Raw genomic sequence first — 16,192 nt, 5'->3', positions numbered from 1 at the left:
CATACTGGTGATAGGGCCACTGCCACCAAAAGCTGAAGCTACAGTTCTGCACAGAGTTCTTGCATGCACCCTAGGAAACTATTCACCAGTAGAAGTCAAGTGAAGCATTAAAGAGAAGAGGCTTCCCATAGGGCAAGCAGGAGAATAGCATGCACTTAGAAATCTTGCTTCAGGAATAGGCTCCATTATTTTAATTTGTTACTCAAAACTTTTTTACACCAACATTTAAAACAAATGTCTACAGTAATATTTTCTGGGAGTTAAATATTATAAGAGTTCTGCATCTAAAAAGAGGAAGCAACTCTGACCCTTTTGAAATGGTATGCCCAAAAAAGAAAAGCACAAGAGTGTAACGTACCCTTAGTCCGTCATCAATATCTTTTACATAGCCCTTTTCATACAGCTCCTGGGGGATATTCAGGACACCTTTCTTCATGTCACTCTCCTGCCAATCCAGGGTGAGACCTGAAACGTGGGGAACAGCATGAGGCTGTGGTGCACATATTGCTGAAGTGGACACAATACTCGCCCACCACTTTATAGCATCTGCTCACTCAGAGCCGCTCAGCACCAACCACTGTAAAAGATTCTGGTTTCTTACCGCTACCACTCCATGGGAGGGTGGGGATGCCAGCTGTCTGGGCCACGATCGAGGATGCAATCTTATCTCCAAGAGCCCACATGGCCTGGCTTGGCGGACCTAAAAAAGAAAAGGAAAGTAGGCTGCTGGGTGGATCACTCCAAAAAACTATTATTAGTGGTAGGTGCGACATAAGAGTCTCAAAGAAGTGTGCAGAGGATAATGTGACGAATAGTTTCTTACTGCAGGTTTTGGCCTGCTTGGACTCTCAAGGTTCAGGTGACATCTGAGATTTACTTACCCATGAAGGCAATTCCATTTTTACACAAAAGTTCGGGAAGTTTGGGATTCTCGGACGCGTGTCCCCAGCCGGCCCAAACTGCCTGTGAAGAGAGTATGGGATGGATTCAGAAACCAGGTAGCTACTGTCTCTTGATCAATAGCAGACAATTGGAGCAACCTTGATGATAAATACTTTATATCAGATGCACAGGATACTTGCCCCTATTGGCAAAGTGTAGAACAATGGCCCTTAACAGAGCGTAGGTAGTTTCATTTCATGCAGTGGAAACGTGTGTTTTCTCATCTTTTCTGTGGATGGTGCAGGAATCAGTAAGTGAAACACCTGTCCAATAGGAGTGGCAAGTAATATATGAGAGCCTTGTGACAATGGGCAAACATGCACCAACAGTCCTTGCCTTTAGAGCAGAGAGAGATAAGCAGTCTTTGATCTAGAATAACATGGCATTTGATTCGGTGGCTGTTGGAGGGAATAGGCCTAAGACAACAGGAGAAAGACAATGCATGTCCAACATGCTTCATGAAATAATAATTCTAGCCGAGACCCAGTGGGTCTAGTACTAAATGACCTATATAAAATGTGTTGGACCTCTAATGTCAACCCAAAGAAGGCCACAGTATCAGTCATGTCCCTCCTTACAGAATTCAGCGGGAGAAGCTGCTCTTTTTCCTGAAGAGGTTGCGACCACTACAATAGTCCCCTTCAGAGGAGCCTCAGCCACATTTGGTGCTGGAGCTACTTGTGGAAAGATAGACAAGGTATCCCTAGGTATTGGCTACTGAGGTTGAACTGGGGCAGCAGTAACCCTATCAACAAGTTTTTCTGCCAAAGGTTCCAGGAACTTCTCAGAGGACAGAACTTCAACGAGCCAGTCCAATTCTGACCAGAAAGATATCAAAGCAACCACTTCTTCCTCAGATAGACAATGGAAGAACATTAGAGTGTGGGTGGAATGTACCAAGACTGAGAGATTCTGCAGAAGAACGGTCTAGAATTGGGGTGCTGAAGATCACATACTAAGGCCACTGGTACTATTAACAGAGCAACCATGAAAAAGAAGCTGGGAAATTGGGTGTCATCAAAGGGGGACCTCCAGAAGGGAATTCACCTCAGATCAGGAATCACAGTCCCTGAACCGTCCAGGCACTCCAGATCAGGGGAATAAACTCCCTTGGCACTAGGCCCAGTTCCGGAGTATAAGCAAAATCAACAGAGGAGGAAGCAAGCGGCTTCTTGCGCTCACTCTTGTCTCTGTGATGCCTCCTTGCAGAAACAAGGGATCCAGTACCCATTAGGAACTGAACCTCACTTGAAGTCACACTTTTTTGGGGTCTTAAGGCCAGTTATAAAAGACCGGCCTTGCATATTACACACCAAAAAGGCTGCATATGCAAGGTCAACCTCTTGTGCCCAGCCCTCTCCTGAACCCTTTCCACCCCACCACGCACACCCTGCACCCAGCCTGCAATGTGCGGACCACATCATACCTTACTTACCTGCTGCACTCCAGCAAACTCGTCTGGCTCCCATCTAGGCCACACCCCCTATAACCTTACATATGGAAGGCAGTCTTTTGTATGCAGCCTTCTGTAGGTAGGCCATAAGTGGGCGCGGCAAAGAGACTGCAAACATCCAATGCATGCCTGAAGTTTTAGAAGTGTTGGAAGACACTCTTTCAAGCTGTAACCAAGGAATTTTAAAAGACAGAGCCTCTGGCACCAAGGCACCAGGGTCACGAGTAAACTCTGCTCAGCCTCCAAAGGATGGCTCAACGGAATCACCCCAGCTGGTTTGAGTGATTCCACTGGAACCTGATCAACCCCAGGGCTCGCAGTACCAATGTGAAGCTCCTACTGATTATCGTAGGTACTATAATGACACTGTATAAGTGGAAAAGGTGATCCGTCACCCAAGAACTGCTGGTGACTACACCAAGTACAATGGTAGGGTTGGATGATAGACAAGTGCCAGAAGATTCAGAACAAACTGTCCCTGGACAGAGAACACGAACCTGGGTGCAGCCTTTTGGCCTGTAAAGAAATCACTTAACGCCGGGGGCAAAAGATACACTGCCAATAGCCACTGGCTAGTGATTATTGCCTCTTGGCAAGTAAGAAATGGTGTGCTGTCTACATGTATAGAATTGAATTGGTGAGGGACTTCTTATGGCTGGCTAGTAACAGGACAAATACAAATAAACAAAGGATCAACCAATGCGGTAAATCACCACCAATTCACAAAACCATTACAAATAATTCAGTTCCAGAGAATCACCAAATTTGAAAGAATTTGGCTTGCAATCATAAATGTATATAAATTAATGTGTCTTATTGAAGTTAAGGCAGTGTCATATTTCAACATCCAATATAGACATTAGTGTGGCACTTGAAATGTTTGCCGCGTCTTAACCCAGGTCTGAAAATCATCTTTTGAAGAAATCCACAGTCGGCTCCAGCACCAGACCCTTTCCTATTGCCAGCATGTGCTGAGGATGACTCAGTAGTAGCGTAGATGCAATGCACACACAGAAGACAGGACTACATCGGATGCTGATTGCCCAGGCATGTGGTGCAGGCTATGTGCGGGTTAACGACTGGAAATAGGTACATGTTGGTTACACACCTTGAAACTAGTGGCATGTGGCCCCTGGTGGTAGGGAAGGTAATTTTGAAAAGCTTCAACAAATGTTTTGAAAAAAAAGTTTACAACAAATTTTAGATCAAAAAAGTAATGAAGGAGAGGCCACCAGGGGGCGCAGGCAAAATGGCTGCCTGAGCGCTGAGCTCTGTCCCCAGCCTTGGATCAATCGTGGTGATATTGAGCCCTGCAGCTCCTAAGCTCCTGAAGGAACGACTTTTTGAGGGGGGGAAGCTGCGCTCACTCAGTGGAGCCCAGGCGGGTGAACTGAGGCTGCCCCTACCCTGCTAATCAGGGTGCACCCATACTGAAGCGGACCCCGCTGCGCCCGCGCAGTACTGTGCTGGCCTCCATGCCAACATGGAGGCAAGAGTAGCGTTCCGGGCACGGGAGGGCTATGGGTGCCTGAATCTGCGCAAAAGGCAAACCGGACCTCCACATCTCCAGGGAAAAAGAGAAGGAGTTGCTTGCCTGCCTTGAGGCCATGGCAGGGGGGCAGTGAAGGCCCTTCGCATCCTGAACCGTCTACCGGTGTGACATGAGTGCATGCAGCTGAGGGACGGCTGCCTTCGACTCCGGAACCATTGGAGGAGGTTGGTGCTACATTTAACAGACCCCGGGTATGGCCACCGAACTGTGATGTAGTGACGCCAAGACTGTAGGGTCCCCGCAATAGCAGGGGAAATGAGGAGGTGGCGCCTGCCCGCCTTGAGGACGTGGCAAGTAGGCTGTGCGGACCCTGCGGACTCTGGGCCATGTGACTGCATGGTGCCTGTGCAGACGGCTGAGGGACAGCTGTGTCCGACACCGGTGCCACTTGGGAAGGGCTGTGCCATGCGCAGCGGACCCCAGCAGTGGGAACCTAAACAGGACATTACTACGCTGCGCTCACTGTGGAGAGTGCCCTTGGCAAATGGGGAGGCTGCCATGGTGCTCCATGGTGGCCTAGGAGAGCATCTGGCACCCCACGTGACCTCTGCTATGTGCTGCGCCGCCCAGGCATGGAAACGGTACTGAACAGGAGAGACTACAGCACCGGAAAGACGGTGAGTGCCCGAGAGGTTTTAACAGTGGAGGAGAAGCAGGCCCGGCTTCTTGGGAGCTCCCCTGTCACAGGATATGACTTTCTTGCTGAACACCTGAGCCTGCAGTGAGGTCCAACCCCAGGGTGTCTCTGTGACGTGGAGGGACATCGCCGGGGGGCCCCAGGAGGGGCGATGACAAGTATAGTGGAGGTCCCCAACTGTGCCCCCAACGTGCCACAAATGAACTGTTGGGAAATCACCACTCTCACCCGAGGGGACCCACCTCTGATCACCCAGGCACACAGCCCCGAGGAATAGGAGAGAATTGAGAAGGTGGAGCATTGCTGGGCACACTGACATCAGGAAGGATTTTGGCACCCCGGGGCAGCTACAACCGCACCCTCCGATCGCAGCTTGGGGCTACTGGAGGTGACGACTTGGGGCCCTTATGGACTGGAAGGGGACTTTGGCGAGGTTTCAGTATCAAGGTGAGAACACCATGGCGGAGGCAGGAGCAGACAGGGGACCCGCCCCAGTTCCAGCTGAACTTGGATCTATCAAGAGCGACATATAGACTATTCTGGAGGAGATCAGAGGGATGAGGACAGATATGGGGGTGAAACTGGCGGACCTCTCGGCCAAAGCGGTCACCCTCAAGGACACAATGGACATAGTCTAAGCCAACCAAGCCTCCACCGGACTCTTGAAACGCAAATGGAGGCACACTTTATGGAAATTGAGAGGCGCAAGAAGGAGTTGCGCCTCAAGGTGGACGACATTGAGAACCGGGAGGGACGGAATAACCTTTGGTTCTTCGGGCTGCAAGAGGCGGATGGTGAGTCACCAGCGGGCCTGGAACAAAAGATTCAAGAAATAATAGGAATGGTCCTAGGTTCCAGGGACAGTGAAACAGTCACCATAGATAAGGTCAACCGAACTGGTGGGAGAGCCTGTGGTCCACGCTCAGTCTTGGCACGCATGCATTACTACAGGCATGAAGGAGGTGAACTACGGTGACTCGAGGGTGGTTATCTTTCAGGACCTCTCGGCCCACATGCTACTGAGGCGAAAGAAGTGCGGGGCTCTCAGTAGATGGCTGCAAGAGAATGGTACCGTTGGGGCTACTCTTTTGCCCTGGTGTTCGAATGGGAAGGAGAGCAACATCATCTAGTGGTGGCGGAGGAGGAGATACAATGGGTCATGGAGGACCTGGTGGGCCGTTGAGGGGTTTACCTCGGAGCGCAGTGGTCATGGACTGGACCCTAGAGTCGGCGAGAGGAAAGCGCAGGGCGAAGAGTGTCTGGAGGTTTCAGAAACTCAACACCCCCCATTCGGAATGACTATTCTTGAAAGGGGAAGGAGAGATTCCTATAATGGTCTCCGGGTTACCTGGTGGTCACCTTAGAACCTTTTTGGGGGTTTTACTGGAGCGGAAAAGGTTGAAGAGGAGGACATTTGCGGTTGCTGGATTGGCGGCCAGCTGTTCCGGATATCGGTAATTGTGCTAAGGAGTCAGAGGGGGAGGTGCAGGTAGAGGGCACACAGTTCTTAGAGGGTGGGATCTGGGAGTTGGGTGAGCCGATTTATGGTTTAATTCAGAATTGGGAGGGGGTACGCCCTCCCTGGGATCCTTTGGGGATAAGGGGGGGCAGAAGGACTGCTCAATTTGACGTCCAAGGCAGGGGACGAGTCCCTGATGGTTCGACAAGTGTGCCCAGCATGATGGGGGCATGGGTTTGAACGCCTCGGATTAGGACATGGAAGGGTGGGATGGGAGGGGAAGGGATGTTGGAGGCAGGAGGGGAGGGACGGGGAGGTAGAGAGGGGAATTCATATGACACAAAGGCTCTGCACCTCACAGGAGATGCTAGGGGCAACTAGCGAAAGGTAAGGAAGGGGTATGGTTGAGGTGATGGTAGGTACGCTGAACGTGAAGTGACTGAACTCTCAAAATAAGAGATCCCCGTCTAGCAATATATTCCACAAACAGAAGCTGGCGGTCCTCTTCCTACAAATTGCTCATTATCGGCAGGGGGCATAATCGCAGATAAACGGTAAAGAAATTGGCAGGAACTTCTGGGCCTCTCACAGGAACTCCAAGAAGGAGGGGTGGGCATACTGCTAGACAAGTTATTTTCGTTGACAGGAATCCAGGTCAAGAGGGGATTTGGGGGACGATTCTTGGGTATAAAAGGTTCACATGAGGGCACACAGGTCACACTTGCTACCCTGTATGCACCCAATATGGGGCAGGTGGGATTCCTGCGTCAGGTGTTTAAGATGATGGATGGCTGGGCGGAGAGTGCAATGTTGCTGTTGGGGGTCGGGGGAACTTCAACCTGGTGGCGGACCCCCAAGTTGGATTGGTGGTCAGTGAAGGGGATGGATACGAAGGGGACTACTAAAGACATTTGGCCCTATGGGATCTCCTTCAGGATCACCTCTGGGTGGATGTCTGGCGGAAGCACTAGCCAAGTCCAGGAGGCTACATGTTCTTCTCCCACCCCACATCAGACTTACACAAGGATCGACCTCCTCCTGATCCCGAGAGAACAGGAGGGTGAGGTTGGGGCACCCAGGGTGAAGGTTATCACGTGGTCAGGCCACAAGCTAGTGGTGGCGAACTGGAGGCTCCCTGAGCCCCACCAGGGTTTTAGGTGGAGGTGCAACGACACCTTGCTGAGTGACTGGGTCTTCAAAGAGTTCCTGGGGAAGGAGATCCGGCTTACATTGAAACTAATGACACTGGGGGGGGGGGGGGGGTGGGCATGGCGACGGTATGGGAGGCAGCCAAGGTCACCTTTAGGGGACTGCTCATCACCGAGGGGCCCTGTAGGAAGCGGGAAAGGGGGCTTATTGAAGAGAAGCTACGTGAGGACCTGAGAACGTTGCAATCTCAGTTGACCCAACGGGATGCAAACACGGAGGGGATCCTGGGTGAGATGAGGGATAAGAGGCAGGAACTCCACACAGTATTGGTGGGGGAGGTCGTAAAGAAGATGAGATACACCTGACAAGGTACTATGAAAGGGGAATATGGTAGGGATCACTCCTGGCAAATAGGGTGAGGGGTTGCAGGACGGAAAGGAGGATAGAGGGAATACGAGATGCTGGAGGAAGGATGGTGAGAGAGGGGAGGGACATTGTGGCCTGCTTTGCAAATTTCTATAGGGAACTGTACGCCAGACCGGCAGAGCGAGCAGTGGGAGAGGCACGGCAGCATCTGGCCGAGCGGAATCTCCCCAGGCTCACTAGGGTGAGGTAACCCGGTAAGAAGTATTGGCAGCCTTCCAAAGGCTAAAGACAGGGAAAGCGATGGCTTAACGGCCGACTTTTATAAGCAGTATAAGCCCCACTGGGTGCACCCCTTGCTAAACTGTTTAATTCTATAGTGGGAGAGGACACAATACCACTGACGTTTCTATAGGCTTTAATAGCAGTCATTCTGAAACCAAGGAAGGACCAAGCCAACTGTGCCTCATACAGGCAGATCTCCCTCTTCAGCATGGACGGCAAGACCGTCGCAAGAATTCTGGCGTCGCACTTGGAATCATCCCTCCCCCCGACTGATTCACCCCGAGCAGTCAGGCTTTGTGTTACATAGGCACGGGGTGGACAACATGCGAAAGACGCTTCACGTCCTAAATGCGCCAGTGGTCAGGGAGGAGTGGGTACTCCTGTTGGCCCTGGACGCTGAGAAAGCGTTCGATCGGGTGAGCTGGGCCTTCATGGGGGAGGTCTTTGCGTCGCTAGGGATGGGCCCAAGATGAACGGGCTGAATGTGGCCCTATACTGAAAGCCGACTGCTAAGGTGGTGATAAACGGGATTGAATTGCAGACTTTCCCACTACAGCGGGGCATGCGCCAGGGTTGCCCTCTTTCGCCGCTGATATATGCGTTGGTATTGGAGCCATGGGTGGCGTGGATCATGGACAATGCTGCGATTGGCGGTCGTTGCAGTGGGTGGGGGGGGGTTGACTGTAAGATTAGTCTCTTTGCGAATGATGCCCTGCTCTACATTACTAGACCGTCCCACTCGGTTCCCCCCTTGTTGGAAAGTTTAGAATACTACAGGAGTCTTTCGGGGTTCAAAATTAATCTGGCAAAGTCTGTGGCATACGCGGTAGGCGGATTGTCGGACGGGGACAGGGAATACATCACAGGGCTTCCGTCTGTTTAGGGTGCATGAGGATGCTTTCCAATAGCCGAGGGTCCAAGTAACACCGCTTTGAGGATCTGTTTTTCCCCCTCTGGTCCGTTATAAAGCGGGATATGGAGGGATGGGTGGGTGGAGGGAGGTCCTTGATGGCACGTTTATACTGCATAAAGATGGTGGTCCACCCCAAATTTTTGTTCTTATTCCAGATGTTGCCCATAATAATACCTGCATCATTTTTCTCTGAGGTGAAGGTGGCAATGTTGCAGTTTCTCTGGGCAGGGGCTAAACACAGGGTTGCCCAACAGGATGCTGACCCTGCAAAAGGAGGAGGGGGGAGTGGGATTCCCTGACCTAGTGACATACTATAGGGCAACCCAGCTCCGAATCCTAGTGGATCATTTTGACCCGCTTTCTGGGAAACAGTGGGTGGCAATGGACAATTCGGTATTAGCCCCGGTTACACTGAACGAATGGTTGTGGGTTCCTAGAGCCTGTATCCCAAAGGGTGTGATACACCACCCGATCCTGGAGGTCCTGTGGTCCATATGGAGGGAGGGGACAATAGGTTGCTCACAACTTGGCTGTCACCTTTGAGCTGTATCTGGGCTCCCCCACTGAGGGATTGGTCGAGGAGCCACTGGAATTCCAGCCCTGGTATTAGGCTAGTCTAAGTAGGGCGGAACAAATGTGGGAGGGGGCTCCTTTAATTCCTTGGGTAGACTGGAGGAAGCTCTGGGAATTCATTAACTGTCCCCCTTCCGTTTCTTGCAACTGAAAGGGGTTCTGTCTGAGGAGCGATGGGGGGGAAATCTAAGGAGAGAACTGATGAGTTTGAAAAATGTCTGATCACACAGAAGGGCTCCAAGGGGTTGATAGCAGGACTGTATAGGAGGATCCTTTTGACGATCCTGAAGGACCCCCTCTCCATCGAGAATAAAATGGAGTCAGGACCTTGGCATGGATATTGATGACACTATGGCTTCAGATGTGCAGGAGGGCCCAGCAATCCACAGCCTCGTTCCAATATAGACATCAGGCCTTGAAGCTATTATATAGATGGCACTACCCCCCAACTCCCCAACGATGGTTGCACGAATGAGGGAAGGATATGACCAACATTGCTGGAAGTGCCACCGGGAGAAAGGGGACTATATTCACATGTGGTGGGCCTGCTCAGAGGTGCAGACATACTGGAGGAAGGTCCTGTCCTGGAAAAAAGGGGTCAATGGAATTCAGAGAGCGCTCTCGCCCTGGCTCCTCCTCTTTGGTGTGGGCATGGAAGAGGAACCGGAGCACATGTTTCAGATCATGCTGGTTGCAGCAATATGCTGCCTGGCCCGACTGGAAAAACCCAAGATTGCTGATGGAAAAGGAATGGGTTCTAATGGTTTGTGCTATATATGACATGGAATATCTTACCCACCTCCTAGATGAGTCCTGGTCTGACATTGCAGGCCTATGGCTCCCTTTCTTCGAGCAGTACGGGCTGGGAGGTTGGTGGGGGAGAGGAAAGGGTTGAGAGGGGAAGGGAAGTAGGAGACTACCCTCTGCGAGGGGAGACCGTGTGGTCTGGACCGCCTTCCTGGGGAACTGGGGAATAAGGACTTGAGGGGGAGAATCTCTTGTTTCCCGCATAAGCGACCCATGAGACACCTGGTTGAATTTGAGGTGCTATTCTTTGTATGAACTATGTGTTGACAATTGAACTTTGTTGCATGGAGGGGGGGTGGAGGACGGGTTGGTTTAAATGTTTTGGTCATAAGGGGACGCTATATTGCTGATTTGTGTTGTTTTACTTAACATGCTAATGAAGTTTGATTTTGAAAAAAAAAGTAATGAAAACAGTTAATATGGCTAGGTCACACACACCAAAGAAACAAAAACAGAATAACAGAAAGAGGTGGTTCGGCCATGGGGGTGGTTAAAAATGTGAGTGTATTCAGGTGTGTAACGGCAGTTTTCAATGCAGGTGTTCCATATTCCAAATTGCTTTTGCTGCTTTACACACACATTTGAAGCAGTTTTCCGGTCCGGACTGCTGTAGCATAAAGACTGGAGCCAATGTCCAAAATAGTAATAAGTGAAAATGGGGAAGGTAAGCCTGAACTTCAGAACACGTAGTTGACCTTAGCCGGCAAGCGGAATTAGGAGAGGCTTGGACGATACGGGTCCTTGTTACAAAAAATGGGAACACTTTCAGGCCTTGCAAATTCTTAAAAATCCCACTACACCTGCAGGACGAGTTCCTTAGTTTACCTACTCGACCTAAGAGAAATGCACTTGCCCCAAGGTGACTGGTGACCAGTGGTCGAACTGAGCAGGAGCGGTTGGGAGCGGTGCTCCTCTACTTTTTTAAATTAAATTTTACAGTTCCTATACTTTTATTTTTAAAAGAAGCCGTTTCGGAATGGTTTCGTTTTAAAATAAAAGTGTAGGTTGAATTTAATTTTAAACTATTTTATTGGCATTTCAAAAATACAATAGGAATGGTCAAATTCGAAGTGCTTTCTATGAGCGAAAGGAAAGGGAAAGAGTGGAAGAAAGCAGGGGGGAAGGAGAGGAAGCGAAAGAAAATACATAACAATAACGTAACTTTAAACAAACAATGAAGGTCGTCGCAGTCCGATATCTGCTTCTGGGGCTAATCTGGCAGCAGAGCGCAGCAGGTGTATGGTCTGCCTCAGAGAGGTGTTGCGTTTACTGGATGGGGCAGATTGGATTATCATGGAGTTGTAGTTCCAAATGTGTTTCCAACTTTTGCGGGTATTGGCATTGTTCACGGGGGTTTGTCGGCAGACAGATGGAACATGTCCCATAACAGAGATTTCCAGGCTTCATAGGTCATGATCGGGCCTTCCCCGGTCTTGGTTATTCCTTCTCCCCATAGCCTAGTTTCCGCATCTGACCAGTGTTCTAGTTCCTTAAGCCAGCTGGCGTAGCGGGGGCCAGTTGAGGTTTTCCATGTCATGGCAATTGCTCTTTTGGCCAGTAAACAGGCCATGTCCATGAATTTGACGATACGCCTGATCTTGCTTATCCGTGGGTAGGATCCCAACAAGCATTCCTTTGGTGTCCATTCGTATCGGTTCAGGCCCATTCTCCTGCATGCTTGTTCGATTTTGGTCCAGAAATGCTGTATCTTTAGGCAAATCCAGAACATGTGTGCCATTTTGCCATTCCTGCATCCTCCGAATTGCACCGGGGGCACAGCGGGGCTGGGGGTTTGCTGAATTTTGCGATTCTGCTGGGGGTCATGTATGTTCTGTGGAGAACATTTAGTTGGATTAATCTGAATCTCGCATTCCTGGATACTGTAGGATTCTTCCCCATTCCTGTTCAGTAATGCTTGTTCCCAGGTCTGTTTCCCATGAGCTCTGTAGAGCATCACTCTTGGGGTTAGGCCTGTCTGTGAGCTGGGCATATATCCTAGAAGTTGGTTTCCAGCTGTCTCCCAGGTTGTGCATTAGGGTTAGGGTCGGATCCAGTTCTGGTTCCCCTGGCCATTCGCTCCATTTTTGTTTTGCCACTTCTCTGATTTTTCGCTAACGGAGGTGCTGGCCTTTGGGGAGTCCCTCGTCCTGTTCAAGGGAGTCGAACTATCAGAGGAAGTTTCCTTCGTACATATCTCCCCAGGTGTAGATGCCGTGCCTTTCCCATAGTCTTATGAGTGCCAGTTCGTCTCTGTTAGAGCAGGCGTCTGCCGCGGTCAGTGGTGTCTCTGGGGAGTATGGGTTCTTCTTCCTCTGCAATTTCAGTGCTCTGTCCCATACTTTACGGCCCAACTGGATAAGCAGGGGAACTTCAGCTGAATGCTTCCATCGGACCCAGAGAATTTCATTCAGTCGCACTGTTGCTATTAAGAGTCTCAAGAGGTCGGTCTCCGAGGTGGAGTCATCTGCGAGCCATTTGGCCACAAACGTGAGTTGGGCCACCAAGAAGAATCTTTCTAGATCTGGGAGCTGGACTCCGCCTGCCTTGTATGGTAGCGTTAGCATGCCTAGGGCGAGCTTGTGCCTGGAGCTCCCCCATACCAAGTCCTTCAGTAGTGCGCCCAGCAGCCAGAAGACGGCGGCCGGTATGTAGTAGTGGATATTCTGGAAGAAGGACAAGAAGCGTGGTAGCACTATCATTTTAGCGATTGCCACTCGGCCCATCATCGACAGTGGAAGCCTGGTCCAGAACCTCGTTGATTTTTTGAGCCTCTGCACTGTCACCAGGGTGTTGTCCCACTGTGTCTGCTCGGGGGTGTGCCAGATGTTGATACCCAGGTATCTAAATGTGTGTGGTTCCCAACTTATCCCGACTTCTGGGAGTGCTGATCTTTGGGTCCCTACCTGTCCCGTCAGTGGGAATATGCAAGACTTCTCTGGATTGAATGAGATCCCTGATATTTTTGCGAAGTTTTAGTACTTCCAGGATTGTGGGTATATTGAGCTGTGGGTCCCTTAAGTAAAGTAAAACGTCATCCGCATATAGCAAGATCACGTGATATTGGCCCCCAATTATTATGCCTGCGTCGAAGAATTGTTTCCTAATATATATTGCCAGCGGTTCTAGCCCAAGGATGTATAACATTGGAGAAAGGGGACATCCCTGCCTGGTACCCCTCTGTATGTCCCATGGTGCAGACACCATTATCCCTATTTTTATCCTGGCCCTCGGTGCCTTGTACAGAATCTCGATCCAATGGATGAAGTATCCTCCCAGGCCGAATTGTTTCAGGGTAGCTAGGAGGCACTCCCAGTATATGGAGTCAAACGCTTTAATAGCGTCTAGGGAGACTACTGCGTAAAGTTCCTGCAAGCCTGTTGTTTGTGCTATGATGTGTTGTAGTCTACGTAGGTTTGCTGTTGTGCTACGGCCGGGAACAAACCCATTCTGATCCCTGTGTACTAGGGTCCCAATAACTCTTGAGAGTCTGTTGGCAAGTATGGTAGTGAGGATTTTTATATCATAATTAAGGATGGATATTGGTCTGTAAGAGCCACACTCAGCGGTTGGTTTTCCGGGTTTGGGTATGCGGATCACTAGGGTCTCATTCATACTGCCTGATAACACCCCAGTCTCGAAGGCTTCCTTGTAGACCTCATGTAAAATTGGAGTTAACTCAGCTGCAAATGTTTTATAGAACTCCGGGGGTAGCCCGTCGCTCCCAGGGGTTTTACAGGTGGACAGTGCTTTAATCGCCTCATGTATGTCTTCAATTGTGAGCTCCTGATTTAGTGTTTCTCTCTGGGCTTCTTCTAGTGTGGGGAGGCCTATTTCTTCTAGGGTATCGTAGATTTCATCTTGGAGAACGATGGAATTGTGGCTATATAGTTGGGAATAAAAGCATTTGAATGTCTCATTGATCCCTGTTTGTGTAGTGTGTGTGGTACCGGTCTAATCTTGGATTTCGAGGATTGGGAGTTTCGGGCTCTCTTTTTTACACAGGCACTACAGTAGCCTGCCTGGTTTGCCCCCCTCTGAGTGAGCCCTGGTGGTTTTTGTGATATAGTCAAATTTAGATAATCTGGCCCAGGCTTCCTGGCAATCTTTCCTCGTTGTGTCCATTGCCCTCTCGAGTTCTTTTGACTTCTAGGCCGTGGCTTCCAGTCGTCTGATCTTCTCCCCCCCGCCCTCCAGTTCCTTCTTGAGTGTCTTCCGGATCCCGCCAGCACTGGCTATGACCTCCTCCCTTACTACTACCTTCAGGGCTTCCCAAATGGTGCTCCATCTGTTCATGCTTCCCACGTTATTGTCCATGTATTCCACTATTTTGTCATGAAGCTCCTCTTTAAATGCCCCATCTGTTAAGGCATCCGTTGGCATCCGCCACATCGGTATGGGTGGTCTAGGGCCCTTTGGGTTCCATGCCATGAGGAGTGGAGAATGATCAGATATGGTTCTGCCTAGGTAGGAGGCGGATTCTATTTGAGTGAGGTGAGCTTTGTCTATCACTAGGTAGTCTATGCGGGTGTAAGTACCTGGGCTGTGTTTCGTTCTGTGGATCTAAGCTGTTCTCCTTGTATAGTCGCTGGGACCTGCCGGCTGTTGTAGAGGCCAAGTGGTGGGGGTCCAGACGGCCTGGAGGCTGCAGTGTCCTAGATGCACGTTGCGGCTAAGGAATGAAACACTGCGGACCGATTGTTCCGCCGAAGGCGAGTGCTATGCAGGGGCCGGCGACTTCCGGGGTTCCAGGCCGCTGGGTCCCAAATGGTGCTCTACGACAATGCAGAGTTTCCTCAGTTTCTGTTAATGTTTATGAGCTGTTCGTGTTCATAAAAGTTTGCCAAGTCCTATTACCCTTATAGAGTTTGCAGAGTGTACTTCTCGAGTTGTGCTGAGCATGCATTGTTTTGTAACCATCACTGATGCAGTGATTATACTTGCAGATATGGCGAATGATGGCGAGCATGGTCAGCAGCACGGAGCGAATGGAAGTTCCCGTGGCTCCAGAGTAGCAGCTAATCATCAGCTGCGGAAACGCCAAAGCTGAATATCAGGTAAGCAAAGCAATAGACGTAGTAGCGTTTATGAGACCCAGGCTTAATGTGGCTTGTCTTTGCTCCCAGATGCAGGGGACCGCCGCCATGGGCTGAATGACGTGCTGGTCCGGTACGTGTGAAAAGAGGAAGCAGCTGGTGTTGCTATCGGGGCTCGCTGCGAGTGGGTATGTAGCCCGTCCCAGATGGTCCGCTCAGGTCATTTGGGAGTGTTGGTGTGCCTCCCAGCTCGGTGCTCTTGGCCCGTGTAGAGGGCCCGCTTCGGCCCGGGCCTCCAGCTCTTCCGCCCCCGACACACTCTGTGCCGGCAGCGAGTTCTAGATTGTTGGTACTCTGCAGGGTCTCAAGGGGGCAGGGAGGTGTTGATGTTGGGGCTCTGGGGTCCAGGACACGGATACCGCCAGCACCTCCCGCATCGGGTCGCTGGATGCTGCCTCGCTCTGCACGCGGCCCCTCCTCCTCCTGGGCTCAAAGCGGAGTCACGGCCGCCATCTTTAGTCCAAGGGGGCCGAGATTTGAGGGCCGCGTTCTCAGGATGCCGGCTCTGTTTTTCACCAAAAGTGATGTACGGGGGTGCAGGATCGGTTGCTGCTACTGGGCATATAATTATATATACTGTTAAGTAGGTCTGGCCATATTTGTAAGGATCAGTGAATGGATCGGGGCAGGAGCATGGGAGAGACACGTCTTCAGTCCATGGACCTACGCCACGCCCCCCCTTAGGAAGAGGTTGAAACTTGCACTTTCAGTGTACTACACTGAAAGTTCCCTTAAACAGCAGGTGCATGTGTTTGGGAGTTTGTATTGGGTGTGGGAGGGGGCACAGTGATGGGGTGGGTGGGGAGTGGGCGCAGGCCAGCAGGGAACATAGTTCCACTACTTCTTTTCGTACACTTCGAACACTGCTGGTGACAAAATATTTACAAGTGCTTTTTGTAAAATGGTGCATGTTGCCATAAGCACACTCCATACTTGCTGCAATGCTGTCAAGCATGCACATTGAAA

The 16,192-nt window shown here is 50.6% G+C and overlaps 1 protein-coding gene across 3 annotated transcripts in view; it reads right to left on the bottom strand.

Moving 5' to 3' along the window:
- The window catches only part of ACACA (acetyl-CoA carboxylase alpha), a 1,281,346-nt gene that overhangs the window by 1,040,181 nt on the left and 224,973 nt on the right, over nt 1–16,192 (bottom strand). For all 3 annotated transcript variants that reach the window (XM_069614682.1, XM_069614683.1, XM_069614684.1), the window contains 3 exons: nt 882–963; nt 602–700; nt 359–465 (listed from right to left, as the gene is read on the bottom strand). In XM_069614682.1, the coding sequence (XP_069470783.1) occupies nt 359–465; nt 602–700; nt 882–963 (288 nt within the window). The remainder of the gene's footprint in view (nt 1–358; nt 466–601; nt 701–881; nt 964–16,192) is intronic.

The sequence above is a fragment of the Ambystoma mexicanum genome, chromosome 9, assembly GCF_040938575.1.
Source record: "Ambystoma mexicanum isolate Mex_15411 chromosome 9, UKY_AmexF1_1, whole genome shotgun sequence".
In the NCBI taxonomy this organism is placed as follows: Eukaryota; Metazoa; Chordata; class Amphibia; order Caudata; family Ambystomatidae; genus Ambystoma; species Ambystoma mexicanum.
Note: the sequence above shows the minus strand (reverse complement) of the source record. Positions and strands in the feature narration are given on the sequence as shown.